This window comes from Haliaeetus albicilla, chromosome 12 (genome assembly GCF_947461875.1).
Source record: "Haliaeetus albicilla chromosome 12, bHalAlb1.1, whole genome shotgun sequence".
Classification (NCBI taxonomy): domain Eukaryota; kingdom Metazoa; phylum Chordata; class Aves; order Accipitriformes; family Accipitridae; genus Haliaeetus; species Haliaeetus albicilla.
Genome location: NC_091494.1, coordinates 20,920,662 through 20,940,131, shown reverse-complemented (window position 1 = coordinate 20,940,131; position 19,470 = coordinate 20,920,662). Strand labels below are relative to the sequence as shown.

The window sequence follows — 19,470 nt, the reverse complement described above, 5'->3', positions numbered from 1 at the left end:
AGCTTTGTGTACTGCTGTGTCTGGCTGGCATAAAGTCCATTTCCTTAAACATTCAACAAACCAGATTCTTCCTCATCTTGCACTTATGTCTGTGCTCACAGTTTTGCAATGTGGGTACCACGTACTTTTAAATTAGAATAGAGATGTTTTAAGCAGACAAAATTGATGACACAAGTGACAAAGAAAAGGAGAACCAGCCTGTCAGGGTAGGAAAAAGAATGGTTTCCTTTTATAAGCAATCGAAAAGCTTGATATAGCTATGTCTGCAGGAAAATAGGGATGTTTTGTCCAGCAGAAACATTTACTGAGCTGTAAGCATCAGAACAAGGGGCCTTTGCCTTGTACTGCTGCCTAGGGACCTGACAAAGAGGATTAGAGCATCAATGCTGTTAATTTAACTATTTTGCTATTATTTCATCCTCTTCCCCTGCTTCTTCAGTACATCCCTACTGTTGTCCTTCAACACAAGAGAGACATTATGGGCTATTTGGCCTGAGGTGGGATAGTCAGCCCCTGACTGCGTGTGCTTTATCAACAGCCAGAAGACTAAGCAGCCCAGTGAGGGACTCTAGCTGCCTGTATCTCACAGACTCACCGGCATAGCAGGTGTCTCCTCTCTCAGTGGACCGGGAGTAATCAGTAACGCAACAGATAGATCTGACTTGGACATACTTGTAGCATTCAGTAGCAGAGCAAGTATTGTCCACCTGCTGTATCTGAGGCATTGCACAACACAGCAAGGGGCTCTGTAGGGACAAAGTGGGAACACCTGACAGCAGTCAAGTGGTTAAATACATCTTTCTCAAGATAAGTTGTGTATGTGTATTTAATATACGACTGGCTTTGCATAAACTAGATTTAAATAAGAGCCCAACAAAGTATATTTCAGAATATTTGACAATCTGTCAGGGTGTAAGAAACATACATTCTACTTGACAAATGAAAATTTTTATTCTTAAATGAATGAAAAAAGCAGCATGGCACTGAGCCAGCATGCTTCAGTTCCTGGTTTATGAAACAGTTCATGGCGGAATTGATCAACAGCTTGATTTGCCAAAATACTGCCCATTGTTATTCCAAAAGAGATCGAAAGTTGTGAAGGTCACGTGAATGCTATTTGAGCCTACACTGCAAATTCAGGGTGTGTTTTCAAGCCTGGGTTAACATGTTATTGCAGCAGATCTCTTTATTTGGTTCTATCAATACCCTTATAAATGGTGTACGTTTTAGGAACCTGGAGACAAAGAAGTGGGAGTACCTATGGGAGCGTGCCTCTCAGCACTAGTTAGAAAGAACAGTGATGCAAGAAAATATCCTGTATCATCCCCTGACACAGCATACCACGTATCCACAGTAGCCTCCAGGACACCAGCCCTGTGGTCTTGTATACCCTATATCCCTGGTCATCACGCTGCCATGAAAATGAGCCATAGTTTGTCCCCAGCCAATGCTCCCCAGGCCATGCTGTTGAGCAGTGATAAAATGAAAGGCAGGATGGAGAGGGATGTCTCCAGAGAAACAAAGCTCTGATTAAGCCTGACTGTTCCCCTCTCTGCCCTAGGCACACTGTATGGTACCAGCCTCATATTAAACCAGTGTAACACCAGCAGTTTCCAGTGGTCTGTTTCTGACCCAGAAGGTATTATCATCCCCTCCAGTGGCTGCAGGAGCCTTGGGTGACTTCTAGCAGCATCTGAAAATCAGTTTCAGTGTCATGACTTGTGTTTTCACTTTCATTTTAACAATTTCACTACTGTAGAAGAGTAAGTTATTTCAGGGGGATAACATTATTCAGAGGAGTAAACCTCTACATAGGCATTCACAAATGGAAGACCATCTCTTCTCCACATTCATATATATGAATTTTGTTTTGGCAATCACTTATCATAAGCAATGTGCTTGAATGAAAGGCAAGGAAAATGAAGGGTTTGTTAGAAAAAAAAAACATCCAAACAGAAGAAGCAATATCCTCTTATTAATATGTATATATTTCTTGGCTACACATAATTTTCATAGGGGAACTCATTCCTCTATTTAATATAAATGAAACATGGACAGTTAACTGGGTATTTTGCACAATGATATTTCAATTGCATTTCATAAAACTGAGGCTGGCTCTGGAATGAATAATTTATCCAATTACACTTTTTTCTTCCCCCTCCCCCCCATTTTTAATGGAACCTGGCTGTCCTTTTATCTATCTCACTGGTTTAAAAATTGAAATATTCCTGTTAGAAACTAGGTGTGCAATGTGAGTGCAAAACTAGTGTCAATTTTTTGAGAATCAGGAGGAAAATATCCTTAAGTTAATCACAGGTTTCCAAGCCACTTTTTGTTATTTGGACTTAATTTAATGCTAATGTCCAACAATTGAATGAGTTCTCCAGTTCATTGGTAGAGACTTCAGACAGGGAATGTGAAGCTTGGCTGTGGCTGGTCACTTTATTCTGGTGATATTGATTCTGGTGCTACATTTTCTGTGTTTAGAGTCTTTGGGATAATTTTGCTTCAGCCTGTAAATTACTTTCAAATGCAATTCAGTGGGAGGTCAGATGGGTAAGAACAGGCTGAATTCTGTTTTGGAGGTGATGGAATCAGTGGAAACGTGAAAATAACAAAGGAAACTTTTACTAAAATATGTTACATTCTTGTATGGGCTTCCCACTTTTGATACACAAATCAATAATACTATGGTTGCTCGATACCTGGCAGAGAACTTCTGTCTTCCTCTCATCACTTTGTTCACAAGGAAAATTTCCAGATTATCTCATCCAGGGAGATTCTTAACCTTATATCATTCTAATGCAATGCTATAGCTGAAAATATCTTTTTTTTTTTCCCTGTATAATGTTTCTGGATGAAGGCTTGCAAATTTTATAGCTGTGCAACATCTCCATAAGCAAAACTTCAAGATTTCACAGGCAGGGAAAACATAGGTTTAGACACAGGAACAAGTTTCTGTGGTTGATATATTACTTAGTGTCAGCTGATCTATGGTAATGGTTTCTGCATATGCACATAAAATGTGAAATAATTGGACTGGGTGCTCTTTAAATGCAGGTAAAATGATCCTGAATTATCTTCCCTTTGCTATGGGCTAAAAGTATGTACACATATTTACCGGAGATCAGATGACATCTCTAACTTGTTTGTGTGTCTGAGCCCTGGAGCACAAGAAAAGAAAACTACTGGTCTGAGCTTGTGCAGCACCTGCAGAGAGCCCAGAGGTCCTGCCTTTGTGCTTCTAATCCTCTCTGTTGTCCCCACAAGAACATTAACTCTGGCACTAGTAGGAAGCTGGAGTCATGAGTTTAATTTTCATTTTGTTTAAGGATCACATAAACCTAAGGGCACAGGGAAAACAACAATGACATCAATATAAACTAACAAGCTAATCTTCAAAGTGGGTTGGCAGTGTAATATGAATGGAAAGGGAGAATCTGTATGCTTTACTTTTGGTATTTATCTCTGTGTAGGTTTCTTAATTTATTCAGCTTCTGTGCATTGAGGTGGGGACATCCTATTCTTAGAAACTAAAACAAAATTGGAAATTCAACAAAATCTGGAAGAAATGGCTATGGAATGGTGAATAATTAGAAGCCTCTGAGATCAATAGCTGAGAATTTGATTTCAAAGGGGTTTTGCTGTACATCTTACAACAATGTAAACATCACTGTCACTTTTGGGGTCTTTCAATAGCATTGTATTTGTTAATCACTTGTTATTGTGTCTTGTTTTCAAAATCAAATGCAAGTTCCAGAGTTTTCTGTTATACGATGCTTTCTTGTACGCTCTGGACACAACCAAGCTAACTACCCCCACATTTTAAAGAACATAGGAGATTTCCCTCCCAAGCTTTGCTGTTGGTGTTCCCTTCCTCTTGGGTTGACATATTTGTAGTGAAATTTTTGCAATTGTTTCTAAAGCTTCTTCACACAGAGAGGAAGTACCAGATCACTGGGCTTACAGAAGATAGAATCTTATAACAGAGGCCAATGTTGTGTTTTAGGTAGGGCAGAAAGAGAAATACTCATCTAGCACCTTATGATGCAACAGGGAGAGGTGATCACCATGTGATATTTATGATCCATTCTAGTGCAAGAGGGCTGGGGGATCTGGTTGGGTGATGTGGCAGCGGAGGGGATCCAGGGCTTCCAGGCTGCCTGCAGCCATTGCCTGCTTACATCCATCAGCTCTCACTGCCTTCTGAAAATCCACACAGCGGGAATTAATAGTTCCACACAGCTCTAGTGACAGGTACAATTGTCACAAGAAAGAGAATGAAGCGACAATGTGGAAGAGCTCCTTTAAACAGCTTCTAATTAGCTCTGGAGTCATTTTCTGTCAGTGTACTAATCTGTGAAAGACATAGTGTGTTGGCGCTGCTCATAAAACTCATTACCCACCTTCCTGCTACCCAGCACATTTGAGGACACTGTGCCTGCATTCCCTTGGTTCTCTCCCCTCCTTATATGTGGCCTGTTATTAGGTTTTATTGAGTCCTGCTGATGTGAAAGAAACCTCAAAGCTGCACTGGGTCTGTGCGGCAAGGTTTTGGTAGCGGGGGGGCTACAGGGTTGGCTTCTGTGAGAAGCTGCTAGAAGCTTCCCCCGTGTCCAACAGAGCCAATGCCAGCCGGCTCCAAGTCGGACCCACCGCTGGCCAAGGCCGAGCCCATCAGTGACAGTGGTTGCACCTCTGAGATAACAGATTTAAGAGGAAAAAAACCTGTGCAACAGAAACTGCAGCCAGAGACAGGAGTGATAATATGTGAGAGCACCAGCCCTGAAGACCCCCAGGTCAGTGAAGAAGAAGGGGGAGGAGGTGGTCCAGGCACTGGAGGAGGGGATGCCCCTGCAGCCCATGGTGAAGACCATGGTGAGGCAGGCTGTGCCCCCCCTAGCCCATGGAGGTCCACAGTGGAGCAGATCTCCACCTGCAGCCCGTGGAGGACCCCACGCCGGAGCAGGTGGATGACTGAAGGAAGCTGTGACCCCGTGGGAAGCCCACACTGGAGCAGGCTCCTGGCAGGACCTGTGGACCTGTGGAGAGAGGAGCCCATGCTGGAGCAGGTTTGCTGGCAGGACTTGTGACCCCGCAGGGGACCCACGCTGGAGCAGTTTGTGAAGAACTGCAGCCTGTGGCATGGACCCACATTGGAGAAGTTCATGGAGGACTGTCTGTTGTGGGAGGGACCCCATGCTGGAGCAGGGGACGAGTGAGGAGTCCTGCCCCTGAGGAGGAAGGAGCAGCAGAGACAAGGTGTGGTGAACTGACCTCAACCCCCATTCCCCATCCCCCTGCACTGCTCAGGGGGAGGAGGTAGAGAAATCGGGAGTAAAGTTAAGCCCTGGAAGAAGGGAGGGGTGGGGGGCACTGTTTTTAAGATTTAGTTTTATTTCTCATTATCCTACTCTGATTCGATTGGTAATAAATTAGACTAATTTCCCCAAGTCAAGTCTGTTTTGCCCATGACAGTAATTGGTGAGTGATCTCTCCCTGTCCTTATCTCGATCGACGAGCCTTTTGCTATATTTTCTCTCCTCTGTCTAGTTGAGGAGGGGGAGTGATAGAGCAGCTTTGGTGGGCACCTGGTGTCCAGCCAGGGTCAACCCACCACAAAACCTTGCCTCAAAGTCACTCATCAAGTGTGTTAACTCTTGGGGAATTTAAGACTGGCATTGGATGTTTCCATTGCCTTTAGGATGAATCTTTTTGCAAGGGAGGGATGGAGAGATCCCTCTGTGTACTTCCTGAACCATCAATTTTTTAATACCCATAGAGCTCACCCAAAATGGCCAAAAATTCAGTGCTCTAGTGGCAGAACACCAGCTCTCTATCTAAAATATGGTATTTCATGGAGTGTGACAGATTTTTTTTAAATTGAAATCAAACTTTTTTTTAAGAAAACTAAAATCTCTGAACCTGAATTTCCATAGGAAAGGAGTCCATATACCTTCTTTTCTTACTCTGCCTAGTCGTCTGTGGAGCATCTTGTTCATCAATCAATGGTCCTCATGGCATTCTCTCTGAAGAGACTGATGTGTGCCCATAACTATGGCAAAGGTATTTTAATCTGTTTTATTTTATAACTTGGTAGTAACATCCTGGGACCTTGCTGGCACACACAGAAACCAAGGAATGTCATGCTTGTGCCACTTGTTCACACATTGCTGGTCTGAGCTGGGGAGGATTTGCCTTACCATTTGCCTAAAGCACTTGATCAGTGAAGGTTCTACAGGGTGTAATGATCCTCACGTGAAAATAGTCCTTGGCCAAGAGTGGAGTTTTTTATTCTTCATTTAACTGCTTCTTAGAAGATTAGGGTTTTATCTCCAGTCTGTGATTGTTTCACTGACATCAGAAAAGTGTGCGCACATTGGCTGTCTAGTATGTCTTTGTGTGGTAGTGAGTTCTTTAAGCATCCGCCTTGTGCCCAGAGACCAAGGTTCATGTTACTGCTTCAAAAATCCTTAGTTATTCATTCAAAGGGGAAAAGCTCCTACTGGAGGGACTAAAAAGACATACACCAGAATAAAGTACTTATTCAAGAGGTAAAAGGCTGAAATTAATATCCCCAAACTGGAAAGACAAGATCTAACCATCTAACCTTTGTCTTCTGCATATCATAGAATTATAGAATAGTTTGGGTTGGAAGGGACCTTAAAGATCACCTAGTTCCAACCCCTTGGCATCGGCAGGGACACCTTCCACTACACCAGGTTGCTCAAAGCCCCATCCAACATTGATTGAACACTTCCAGGGATGGGGCATCCACAACTTCTCTGGGAAACCTGTTCCAGTGCCTCACCACCCTCACAGTGAAGAATTTCTTCCTTACATCTAATCAAAATCTACCCTCTTTCAGTTTAAAGCCATTACCCCTTGTCCTATCACTACATGCTCTTGTAAAAAGTCCCTTTCCAGCTTTTCTGCAGCATCCCTATAGGTACTGGCAGGCTGCTATAAGGTCTCCCTGGAGCCTTCTCTTCTCCAGGCTGAACAACCCCAACTCTCTCAGCCTGTCCTCATAGGAGAGGTGCTCCAGCCCTCTGACCTTTTTTGTGGCGCTCCTCTGGACTCGCTCCAACAAGCCCATGTCTTCCTTGTGTTGGGGGTCCCAGAGGTGAATGCAGTACTCCAGGTGGGTTCTCACGAGAGTGGAGTAGAGGGGGAGAATCACCTCCCTCAACCTCCCTCGACCTGCTGATCACTGGATATCAAGTAATTGTCTCACTGTCAGCCTTCAACCACCCTGGATTGATGTCTCTCTGGACCAAAAATGCCATTTTAGTGTTAAGAAAGCTGAAGTGAAATCGCTGCATCCCTGAAAAAATGTTTGCGTTGCTCTAATTTTCATTTTCACATTGAAAACATTTTGCTGGAAAATCCTCATCTAACCCTCTATTTGAGTGCTTTACCTGCTCCTTCTTGTTTACCAAGTCCTTTGATATCATTCAGCTGAAGCTAAAGGCTGACTCTGTGCCCTCCTAAGAATTCGAGCTACAACTACAACTGTACTACAGCGTGTCTTGTGCACCGAGGGGTGAACTTGGCTCTGAGTTACTATACCTATAGAGAGAGATAAGTACATGCAAATCACTGTAGTGGCTCTTGGAGCAAACTCTCCCCCAGACTGCACCCTGCAGAGGTGGCTTTCCTCCCTGGCCTTTGCTGTGCAGCCGTGAGATGCCCCTCCGAGGGCTCTCCCTGCCCTGCGGGGCGCTGCTGGTGGCTGTAGGGGCTGCGACTTGGGAGAATGGTTGGGGTTGGAAGCCGAAAACCTTCTGCGAGACTCAGTGAACCCAGTCCACCTGTCCCTCATGCCGGGTGTATCTTCCGTTGGTTGTCAGCGCTCGTTAAGACCGAGGGCATCTCTCTCGCTCGCTCTGCCTTCTCCACGTCTCTGATTTCACTGGAACGAAGTCAAATGGAGATGAGTCCACGCAGGGTCTGGAACGGATCAGCAGGTCAGCTGGGAATGCCTGTCAGGCAGCCAGCATGCTCCCTCCCTTCTCCCTGGCTTTCTTTGAGGTTTGTAGTTCTTCTGCTTTCTTGTTGCTATTGCCACCCTCCCCACACTCCCCCTGCCACACACCAAGCACCCAGACCTTTCCCGAGCACTTTACTTAATCCCCAGGATTCTTTACATAGGAATTAATCTTCTCGTCACAGTGGGAGAGCTCGGAGGGAGGGGGTACATTTATCTCTCCTGCTGAGGTCTAGAGTTGCATTGCTGTGATTATTGGTGGTAGCAGTGTGCATGTGTCTGGGGATCTGTGTTTAGCTTCTTCATTTCTTAAACAGCACAGGGGCAGCAGCAAGGCAAGTTGGCAGCCTTGCTTCCTAGCTGCATTGTGTCTGCTGCTGGAAAAAGGGAGTGTGAGTGGGGAGCAGCATGGCAGAGCAAGAAGCCAGTGGCTTGCAAGTCCTTCTCTCCACCCTCCAGGTAAGAACAGCTTGAACTAATGAGAGAGGCGCTTGGGCTTGTTTTCCTCTTTAATTCACCAGCAGCAACTTGTTGGGCTGAGGTTGTTCGTACAAGCTCCCTGCTGGCTTGTTTCTAAAAGCATCAGCGTGCAGGAGCCCTGACCTGCACCTTCCACCCTAAAAAGCCTTTATGAAATGAAGTTTCACTAGTTGGAGATGAACGCTGGCAATTACTGCTATGCATCAATCACTGAGCCCCGGCTGAGGGCAGAGTCTCGGCTCCCGAGATCTCGCTGCGTTCAGCGGGGGAGCGAGGGAGGTGTGAGGAATCGGCTGCTTTGCAATGAATGGGACCTGACGGAGCTGTCAGTCTGCGAGCTAGGCAAGCCCCAGCAGCGCACGCCGCTACTCCGAGGGCTGAGGGGGATGAGTAAACAGATCTGCCTGGAAGCAGCAAGTTCCTCCCTGTCAAATTGTCTTCACCAGGACCCTTAAGCACTCACGAGGAAGTGATACAAACTCTTGAGGCTAAGACCGGTGAGGCGCTGGCGTTGGGTGTGCTCAGTAAATGCTCCCAAAGAACAGAGGGAAGGGAAGTGTCCCTGTCCAGGATTGTACTTGCTGGACAAGCTCAGCCACAGGATGAAGGAGAGGTATCTCTGCCCATAGGTGATCCCCTCGGTTCTGTTTTCCCCCAGCATGGGTGCGCTCCTCCCGGTCTTGCGGGAGAAGATGTCATTAAGATGAGGCATGAGCCACCCTATGAAACAGGGTGTGTGTTCTGGGAGGGAACCCGTGCTTTCATGAGCCATTGTTTTGTCATGAGGGATGGACAGGAATTGCTTTGCCAAGACAAGCTGCCTGCATAAAAAGCAGCTTTTAGATAGTTATGGTGAAATGCCAGTTATCTGTACTTCTCAGGTACTCCTGTGTGCAGTTGTGCTGATGTGGGTCAGAGCTCCGCAGGGATGGGAGTTTCACATCTGAGGCGGCAGCATCCTCTGACTGCTACGTGTGTTGTCAAAACCTCACACATTGCAGAAGCGGAAAATGAGGGGTAGGGTGTGTAAAACCCTCCTGGATCAGCCCAGGGATTCATGTCTCCCAGCCCTGTGTCTCAGAAGGTTTCTGTGACCAGCTGCAAGTCTGTAGAGGAGGCTATAAAACCCCATGATATGCAGTTGGCTTCAAAACTGTAGTTGTGGGGGCTGATCAGCCTTGACATTTTTATCCAAGCTTATGTAACTGTCAACAGCTTTTATTTCTCATGTCATTGAAAAACCCTAGTTTGCTCTCTACGGTACCCTGTGGCAGTGAGTTCTGCAGGTAAACTGGCATACTGAAGAAAATTGTCCTACTGTCCTTTTATTTTTTGGCAGTGTAACTTGCTTGCCCTAAGTTCTTACAGTTTTTTTTAATGCATGTTTTGTACTAGATCATGTGTTTGCTGTATCCAAATTATAGTCCTCTCCCTATTACTTTGGATAATTGAGAGCTGAGTGTACATCTCCTGTTTTTTTCTTATGCTCTCTAACATTAGCAGTCCTGGTGCTCTCTGCATAATCTGGGAACAGAACTGGGCAAGGCCCAGGATTAAATTGGAAGCTGTAGTTTAAAATCACATATGCAATTCATTGACAAATCTACATGGAGAGCTAGAGTAGGAATAGTTAGGAACACTGCAGGTGAAATAGGTGGTGGTATTGGTAAAATTGCAGGGTAGCACAGCATTCATCCCCAGTATTACAAAATCTAACCTTGGTACAAGACCCTTGTTTCCAAAAATTCTGTATTCACTTAGAGAAGAACAAAAGGTTTTGCTGTTATATCTTCAATTAGATGCAGAAGTTTGAGTGTTAGAGGACAGAAAGTAAGTGGTTGATGACAATTACAATGGTGGTATTTTCTGATTCACCTCATTCCTCTACGTCCAGCCAAAACATTACCAGAATAACTGTAACACCATCACCTATCTCTGCTACAAAAATCAGGTGATAAAAAAGACCTTTACTTGACACAGTTGGAAAGCACTGGCCTCGGAAATAATAACTTTTGTTGATGTTTGCATTTGCTGATAACATCTCTTCACACTTTGTTATTTTCTGCAACAGCTGTCCAAAACATAGTTGCTTTGGTTTTGTGTCCTACTGGATTGTTAGTGCTGGTTCATATTCTTTTATTGGGCATGGAGAACATGTCTGCTGCATACAGCAGGCTATTGTGCAGCCTATTACTGTCTATTTTCCATTTCTGTTAGCACATAATATTGCTTTGTATGCAGAAAGCTTTCAGCGGAAGAATGAGGGAACATTCAACCACCAAGCCATTGTTTATGAACCTCGGAATAAAAACATCCTTTCTCCTTCAGTCACTCACACAGGGCTAAATTTCTACCTCCCTTCCAAGCACCGGCACAGATTATTATTCTCAGTTGAAGGAATGTCCCCACCTGAGATAGGGTCTATCACCTTCAGCCAAGGGAGTGATCTACCCCATCTCCTCCTGGCATAGACTCTTTTACTCTTAGTCTTACAGCTTGGCTTTGGTAAGGATGGTATTAAGCAGAACAAAACCAGAACACCAGGCACTTTGTAACTGAACTGCTCTAGTCAAGGAAAGAAAGGCATTTGGTTTCTGAATTCTTCAGAACTGTTCCCAGTGCGACAAAGGAGCATGATCCTCCAAAGACAGCTCAAACCTCTGAAAGTGTAACGTGTTACAGATGTTCTGAAAAGTGACAAGGTGAAAAGCAAAAAGAAAAAACTGCTTTCAAAGCTCAGCTGCATTTTGTCACCAAAATGTCACTGCAGGGAAGATGTGACATTTCAGATTTATAGGTAAAAAGTGCTTCATTGCTTATAAGGTACAGCTTTAAAATGTGAATTTCAGATTTAAGAAAAAGTTCTCCCTGTCTCACAGGTTTTGTGTCAGTATGGCAAAGCCGAGCTCTTAGGACTTCACTGTAGTTTCTCATTTTGCTTCTAACCCTGTTACCTTCTTCTTTGCTCTCTCTTCTTGACTCTCCCCCTCCAAAGTGCTCCAATTATCACTCCCATTCCTCTGGCTTGGTTAGTGTTACCCCATTCTGTTCCCATCTCTTACTGCATGACATCGACCTCCTCACCTCACATCCAGCTCTGCTCTGTCTTTCATACACAGACAGTGCAGTACCTAGACTAAGGCTGGGCTGGTTACTACTCCTCACCCAGATCCCTGGCCACATCATGGCAGAAATAAACATCCTCCCCATGTACAGTTTATGACAGGGAAAAAGGTCTGACATCCCATTTTACAGGCAGCCACCCTAATGCAAAATCCCAGAGAGATTTGGAATTAGATCTCTTGTTTCTTTTAATGCCAGGAGGAGGTATCTGGGCATTAGTTAAAAACAGCTGTTAGTTGCTAAGAACAATAGAAAACTGAGGCCAGCATCCTTCATTGTGTCCCAGACTGCTGAATCCCTTGAGACTGTAGAGCATCCTGGTTCCTACTCCTGGTTGTCCTGGCCCATCTTCTCACTCCATCTTCTAACCGGTTAGCTAACTAAGAAGCATTTTGATTCTTCCCATGCTTTTTCCCTGCTCTCTTCCTCACTTGCCAGGCTCAGATGTGAGCCTGCCTTGGTTACCCCTGAGAACATCTCCTTATTCCATGGCAGCGTACATCGCGTCGCTTGAGGAGTCCCAGATTTCCTGCTGGCTCTCAGCATGTTTTCACATGCTTCCTGAAGCCACAGTCCCTGTTCACATATTCTGCAAAGCTGGCAACCCCTGGGGCTGTTGGCAGATCTTTGGCTCAAACTGTGTCCTACTCTATTGGACTGCACAGGTTCCCAAATGCTATGATTCAAAAGGAAAGAGGTGAAAATCTTATGTATCAATCGAGGATGTTATTTGTGTAAAGGGATTCCTCTCTGAATGGCTGTGGTGCCCAGCAGGGAACAGATACAGGATCCACTGTTTGCTAACTCGAACCTCTCCACTCCTTTGTGCTGCCTCTTTTGAGCTGTTTTGCTGGCTGGCTGACAAGGCAGTTCTATTGTTATCCTAAAGACAAGTGGGAAGATATCTATGCTGCTCCAGTGACAATGAATATAAACGTATTTTGCAAAATGCTTTTGTCTCCTCTGCATCCTTGCACTTATGCTGTCAGCAGAGCTGCTGAGATTCCTGGCTTTGAGCAAAATAGATGCAAAAATCCCAGGAACTGCTCAACAAACAGAATGCTCACTGGTTTAGTCTGGGGATGGAGGAGCTCGAAGTGTGGATCTGTGTTTTTGGGAGGCAGCTTGGCAGGCAGGGCTTAGTGGAATAGCCTTAGAGGGAACAAAAATCAGCTCAAAACCAGATGGCCATTTTTATGTGGTTCATTAACTGAGTTTTACTGAGACTGTTGTACCTAAAGTGAACAATGGTGGACTTAGTGTCCTCCTATTCCTTACAAAAAATTTTCTAGCTTTAGAGCAGCAAAAGTAGTGCAGTTAGGGCAGTGAGACACTCAGCTATAGGGTTCAAGAGGAAACCCTTCACAGGGAAACACTGGGTGCTCCAGCAGCTCTTCCATGTGTCTATTGCCAATGCCACTTAGCCTGCACGAGTTTGTTTTCTGCTTTAACTGTGGAAGGAAAGGGATCATTCTCTGCAAACAATCTTACAGAAGTAGTGCAGGCTTCCACCCACCCCAGCTTTCAGGGTCACTGCTTGTTCTTCCCACCTCACCTGTCATCTCCTCCCTGTCCAAGGAGAACCTAAAGGTAACCCAGAACCCTTCCCTACAACCCCTGGCTCACCACCACGGGGCACTGCTAAGCAAAAAAGAAGAAAGGAGGCTAGCATCCATGCATTAACCCTAAACTCCTGCCAGGCCACAGGAGAAATATTGAGGTTTGACACTCTTGTGAATCAGCGCAGAACACTAAAACCCCTCAGAGGAAGCTGAGGCATGTCTTGGACTCTGCTGAAACTCTTCTACCGACTAAGCTGGGACCAGAATTTCACCCTCTGTCCCCAGGCTGGCCGCAGCTGTTTCTCTGAGCACGCTGCCAGCTCCTCTGAAAATGCCTCCAGTTGGGCTATCCAGAATTTCCTGCGACTGCATTAATGACAATTCAGGACCTCAGGGTGCAAAATGTACCCAGAGACTGATTGGAGCAGCAGCAACTACGGCTGGCCTGAGCAAAAGAGTGTGGTGCAATCCGAGTCTCAGCAGAACTTTTCGTGTCAACAAGGAAAGTGGGCTTTGGTCTGTCTTCTGCTGTCCCTCATCCTTGCCTAGGATGGCTTGTGCTTTGAGGAGAAATGAGATTGTGTCATGAATGTTCCTGGAGACCCCTTTCTCCCTTCCTGCAGAAATGCAAATGTGACAGGACAGCTGTGTTCCTACATCAGTTGAATGCAGATCTGGAGAAATGGATTATAACCCTCTGCATCTGAGTTAATCATGTATAAAATGGCTAATAATCCCACCATGCCTCACATCAGTGCTTGAGAAATCAGGCAATTAACATTGGGAAAAAATACCTGAAGTTCTGGTGACAACAGAGTAAAAAAAAATGAGGAGTAAATTAATAATTCGTTTTCAGTGTGCGGCTTGGATTCTGCACAATAAATAATGCACAGAACCACATGCTAAATGATGAGGACAAAAAGCTATATGGGGTAATTTTCCAGGCAGCAGGCACTGTTCATCCTGAAAAAGAGGTTTTGTGAAATAAAACAAGTTGTCATGAAATTAAAAAATGAAGTTACGCTAGGGGGGGCAAATGAAACATCCTTTATGCTTTAAAACTGGTGCTTCTAGCTGTTGAGGGCCTGACTTTGTACTCATGGCCAGGCTATTTAAATTAGACTATTTGCATGTAATATAATGGCGTGTTATACCATGTCAAGCAGCTTTATATTATGTATTTTTGTACAACTGCTGCATTACGGACACAAACACACATTAAACTATATTATATAAGGAGGTATACGCATTTGTTTAAAATACTTATCTTTTACATACACTACAAAAATATATTCAAATGCATCTGCTTATCTATTTGTAAGTCAAGAATAATTATTGGTGGTTATCTAGCTTCCATAGGTGTTTTCTATGCCTACAGATAAATTTATATATTACATCAATATTTTTATATCAATGGAAAATTTCCACCTTCTCCTTTTCTCAGGCTTCAATGATTTCCCTCTGTAAAATATATGGAGATGTTTTCATACAGAGAGGTGTTTGCTTGAATAGATCTTGCCTGTGTTTCTTTGTATAGCATAATCTCATTTTCAGTGTATTATGCTGCATTTTGTTGTGATGGTTCAGAGATCTTTCCAACACATTTTTCTGTCCGATGCATTGGTCCAGTCCTCTTGGCTTTATCTATAATGGGAAAAATATGTCTGTGGTAGAAAATAAGTTCATGGACATCTTTGAATTAAAGTTTATTACATTACATTTAGCAAAAAGTGCAAAAAAGTTACTTGTATTGAAAAACATGTGGGCTGATGATGGTTAATTATAGCAGTGTCTACTGACACCAGCAGAGAGTTTACTGATGTGTGTTAACAGGAAGAAAAACATTTCATATATGTACTGGGAATTTAAGATATGGGGAGGGATTTTGTGTCACTTGGTCTGGGATAGTAGGGTTGAAAATTGCTCCTGGAGTTGTTGCTATCACAGGGACACTGCCTCTGTGTGATTATTCCTGTTTGTGCCAGGATAAGTAACACGACACGTATCATCATTGCTCTTGCGATGAAATTTGGGGGTGATTTATGCCTCTGGAAGTGCAGGTGAAAGCCCCTCCTTCCGCAGGGCTCCAGGAGGAGTCAGTGGGAAGTGCAGAAGTAAGGCAGTGTTTGCTAGTAGCTCCTCATGGAATGAACCGTGCTCCTGGGGAGAGGCGGCCCTTTTCTGTGCGTGTTAGGGTTGATGTATGCACACCTGAGAACCTCAGGCTTTCACATGTCTTTGAAAATCCTAAATCCATAGGCATACCATGTGCCCACATATGTCATTGGGCTCTGCCAGACTCCAGCCTCGTGACTATGTTCTTCTCACCAGACCAGGATAGAAAATAATTCCCTCTTGCCTTTCCCCGTTCTTTTAATAAGCACTTGTCTCACAGATAGTCTATTTGCACCTGTTTGCCTACAGGGCCCGATGGGCCATAGGATAGAAGTGCTGATCCATCAGCCAGGGCCATTCTGCGTGCCGGGCTTGCTGCTCATCTCCGCAGGGAAGGATGAGGGGCTGTGATTCTTGGGCAAAGCAGGCTGATTTCAGTCCCCAGGGGACTGTAAGGCCAGAATGTGCCTGGAAATTGGTGAGACGTGCTCCTTGAGAGAGGGCTATAACATTCTCCAGGGAGACCAGGAATAGTACAAAGCAATCTCACCAGACAGTCTCCCTTCTCCCCATTGACAAAACCAAGTTTGCTTCAGAAGGTGAGGAATGAGTGTTAAGGGGAAGCCACATGGTATGTTCTTGTACAACTAAATTGTCCAGCTCAGTTGACATACTGGTGGGTCATCAGTGCCTGCAATCCTGGAAGCTATGTGTGGAACAGAAAGCACTACTGTGCTGCTGTTTAAGGAGAGAGTTTAATTTCAGAAAAGACGGTTTAATTAAAGATGACTTTGAAGCACGCACATGAGTCCAAACCACCCTCAAATATTTGTAGACATTTTCTGTCATAATCTAAAACCTAAAATATCTGCTTTTTTTCTGATTGTTTCATCTTTATGACAAGTTGACCCAAATGTAGTCTAGGTGCATTCTTTGGGTGAAGGTTCAAATCTACAAGAACTGAATAATATTTTGCCTTTTCATACAGGGAAAACAATTTATCTTAGTACAGCTTTGGGAAGGAAAGTCTAATGTGATAAAGAATGTCCCTTAAAATAAGGGAAACCTGGTCATTCTCCTCCACAGGTCAATGGAGATAGACCACATTCATATCCATGACTTAGTATTTCCTTTTGATCTGTTGCACTGTTATGGCCTTACTGAGTGGAGACCTACCATACTATAAAGAAATCAGGGTTTCTGAAATCAAGAATTTGTCATTGATTTCATAAGATGTCTTCCAGAGAGGACAAAGATAACATAGTAGACATTCTTCTGCCCACAGGCACTAAGCTACAAAAAAGAGAACCAACGTTTTAGACCAGCTATTGATTGATAGAATAATATCTGCTTGATAAGAAATTCCATGAGCAAAGCTAAACCTCCTTCCCTTAGGGGGTTTAAAGAACAAGGCTGTTTTTTTTTCTCCTCATGGTCTTTTATTCTGGAAGAACACAGCCTCACTTTCAAAAGGTGCCGTAGGTTGAGGTGGAATTAACGAAAACAGCAAAACTTTCATGATGATTCTTATTAGAAAATTGAGTAATTCTGACACAGAAGTCCTGCAGGAGAAATAACTACCAAAGAAATCTTGGCTTTTTTCCCCCTTTCAACAAGGGATGCTTTGAAACCAAAACATACATTTTTTTTGACACTAGAGCCATGGAAGCACCCCAGTGTTGTGTTTTACTGCAATCAACTTCTGTGAAGCCTTTTATGCACATTAATTTTTGGTGTAATTTACAGGCAGAGGCTTCCCACTGGGCCCAATGGGAATTTGATCCCTGTAGTAAACAGAGACAGATTCTTCTCCCCTGGGCCCATCTGCTCCACTGCACTCTCTGCTACCTATTTCCTTCCTTTCAAAAGAGAGAATGAAGGTGTATTGATGGCTAAAGCAGGAGTCCTGGGCTTTATTTCAGGACTGTTACAAACTCCATCAAACTCATTAACGTCCATGCCTCCAGATTTCTCCATTTGGTCAGTAAATGGAGATAAAACTCATCTGTCAAGTTAGGGCAAAGGACTCTTAATTCACATTGTTTCCCAAATCAAAGGGTGGAACAACTTACTCCATGAGCAGTTGACACTCATGCAGCCTGGGTGAAATCAGTGCAATGCCGGTCATCCTCTGCCATCCTCTGTTTTTTTATGGGATTCCTGCTGAAAGGCCAAAGCAGCAGATTTACAGTGAAGATAAGGTCGGCCTTCCATTTTATTCAGGATTAACCTGGCAAGCAAGAGCCCAACAGGGAGAGAAAGAGATCCTGCCATAAGCAGTTTGCTTGGCATGGTGAATGCCCACCTGTCTGCGCAGCAAAGGAGGGGAGGAGGGAGAATGGTCCACCTGACCTTTCCCTATGATTAAAATGCTGATCTGATGAAGTCAGAGGAACAAACTGAACTGCCTCTTTCAACCCTCCATTTTTCCAGGAATAAACCAGCACCATCCGCATGGAGACAGTTTCTGGTGAGGCTAGGGCAAAGCAGCACTACTGCCCTGTTTTTTCTGGCCTCCTCTTTGGGAAAATCTCCTGCATTTGAGTGGCCTCTTGCCCCATGCTAAAGTTCTTTCTGCAAGTGGGTGAGAGAGCTGGAGATGACAAATGAGAAAGAGAATGTGTGCCTGGCTCTGTTTTTCTTTGACAATCTCTCTTCCAATAGGGCCAAGGTAATTTGATCTCCCCATAATGCACAGGGATTTCAAGGGGACAGCTGGAAGCAGACGTGCATTAAAACGACTTGCTCTCTGAGATGAAAACCATGCTTATTAGCGGTTTGTTTCAAAAGCTCCCGCAGCAGCGGCTGTATCTCACTGACTGCAAACTCTGGAGGGTTTTGTCTAAAAGGTGGTTGTCTGAGTGGCTGGCTGATCAAACAGTTGGAAATCTCCTAGCTGAGTTCCTCTGCTATGTCCTAACAAAACCTGTAGAGCACTGTTACACCAACAGGTCTCCTTGAGAACATGCTTAAATAAAATAGGACACAACAACTACTTTTTGGTGGTCTCTCCATGCTGGCAATGGATGCTCCGACATAGACCAAATCTCCTACTGGATATTTGCTGAAGAATTTACCTTTCTCTCAGAGATCAGACCACCGTGACATCAAGACTGCATTTGCTCAGATCTCAGTGAGACACGTGTGGGTCTATGGAGAGATCAGAGGTCCCTTCCCATTGCTGTGCCAGCAGCAGAGGAATAAATGGCTCCTGCCAAAGGTCCCCCCTTTTCACAAGAGTCATATGCCATCGCATGTTCAGCCTGTTCTCGTGTGAGAGTGTCTCAGGAGAGACAGTCCATGGAGTTTAGTTTGGTGAAGTCCACAGGGGATCTCAGTGGAGTGAAGCTAAGCAGCGTGCAGAGGATGGCACATCAGGGGACACTGTGCTCCTTGCCTCCTGGGTCAGGATGGGCTGGGTCAATGCTGCCCCTCAGACACCTGTGGGCATAGCAAGTGTCAAAGTTTGCTCCAAAAGTGCAGAAGAACCACAGTCTTGCTGCACAGAGAAGGGCACCAGTAGGAGTAAGAGCTCTCATTCATCTCTCACTTTGCAATGTCCCTGATCTACATTAGCCTGGATCTCAGCTGAGGAGCCTCTGGGAGGACAGTGAGCTCATATTTTTAAATTTTAACTCCTGTCACGTTTTCCTGGAGCACAAACACAGCATTGGGCTCATTCACTGAGCTAATAAAATGCCTTTTAGCTTGACTGACCAGCACTTAGTTTGCAAGTGCTCCTGAGTTACTGAACTGAAGTAACAAGGGCTGAATAAAGTCCCAAACATGTCTGTCTTTAACATGATGGCATTGGCTTGCTGCTGCTGGGTGTCTTGCGCGGCGTGGAGACTAAAGACAATAAAAAGCTTTGTTACCTTCTGGATGGAAGATGACATACCCCTGTCATACCTTTTAAAAACTTGGCAGCCTTTTCAGAGAACTGAGGGCTTTGCTTTTAGGAGATTGCTGTTTAAATCTAGATGGATGGGTCTCAGCAATGCAGTTAAACAGATGTCCTCCTTTACATTACTAGTAATAATACTTTGAATCATTAGAATTTCGAAACAGAGTTTGCTATTCATTATAGATGCCGTTTTGTTTGTTGTTTGATTTTTCACTTAGACTGGATGGGTAAAATAGGTTCATCATTTTCACTTTCAGGTTCTATCTCTTAAGAAAATAAGCTGTGAATAATAATGG

At 44.3% G+C, this 19,470-nt stretch overlaps 1 protein-coding gene across 1 annotated transcript in view; it reads left to right on the top strand.

The window, feature by feature from the left end:
• The first annotated feature begins 8,156 nt into the window (after nucleotides 1-8,156).
• AGBL1 (AGBL carboxypeptidase 1) overlaps nucleotides 8,157-19,470 on the top strand; it is a 300,223-nt gene continuing 288,909 nt past the window's right edge. Inside the window, exon 1 of the mRNA XM_069798469.1 lies at nucleotides 8,157-8,449. Within this exon, the coding sequence (XP_069654570.1) occupies nucleotides 8,399-8,449 (51 nt within the window). The 5' untranslated portion in view covers nucleotides 8,157-8,398. The remainder of the gene's footprint in view (nucleotides 8,450-19,470) is intronic.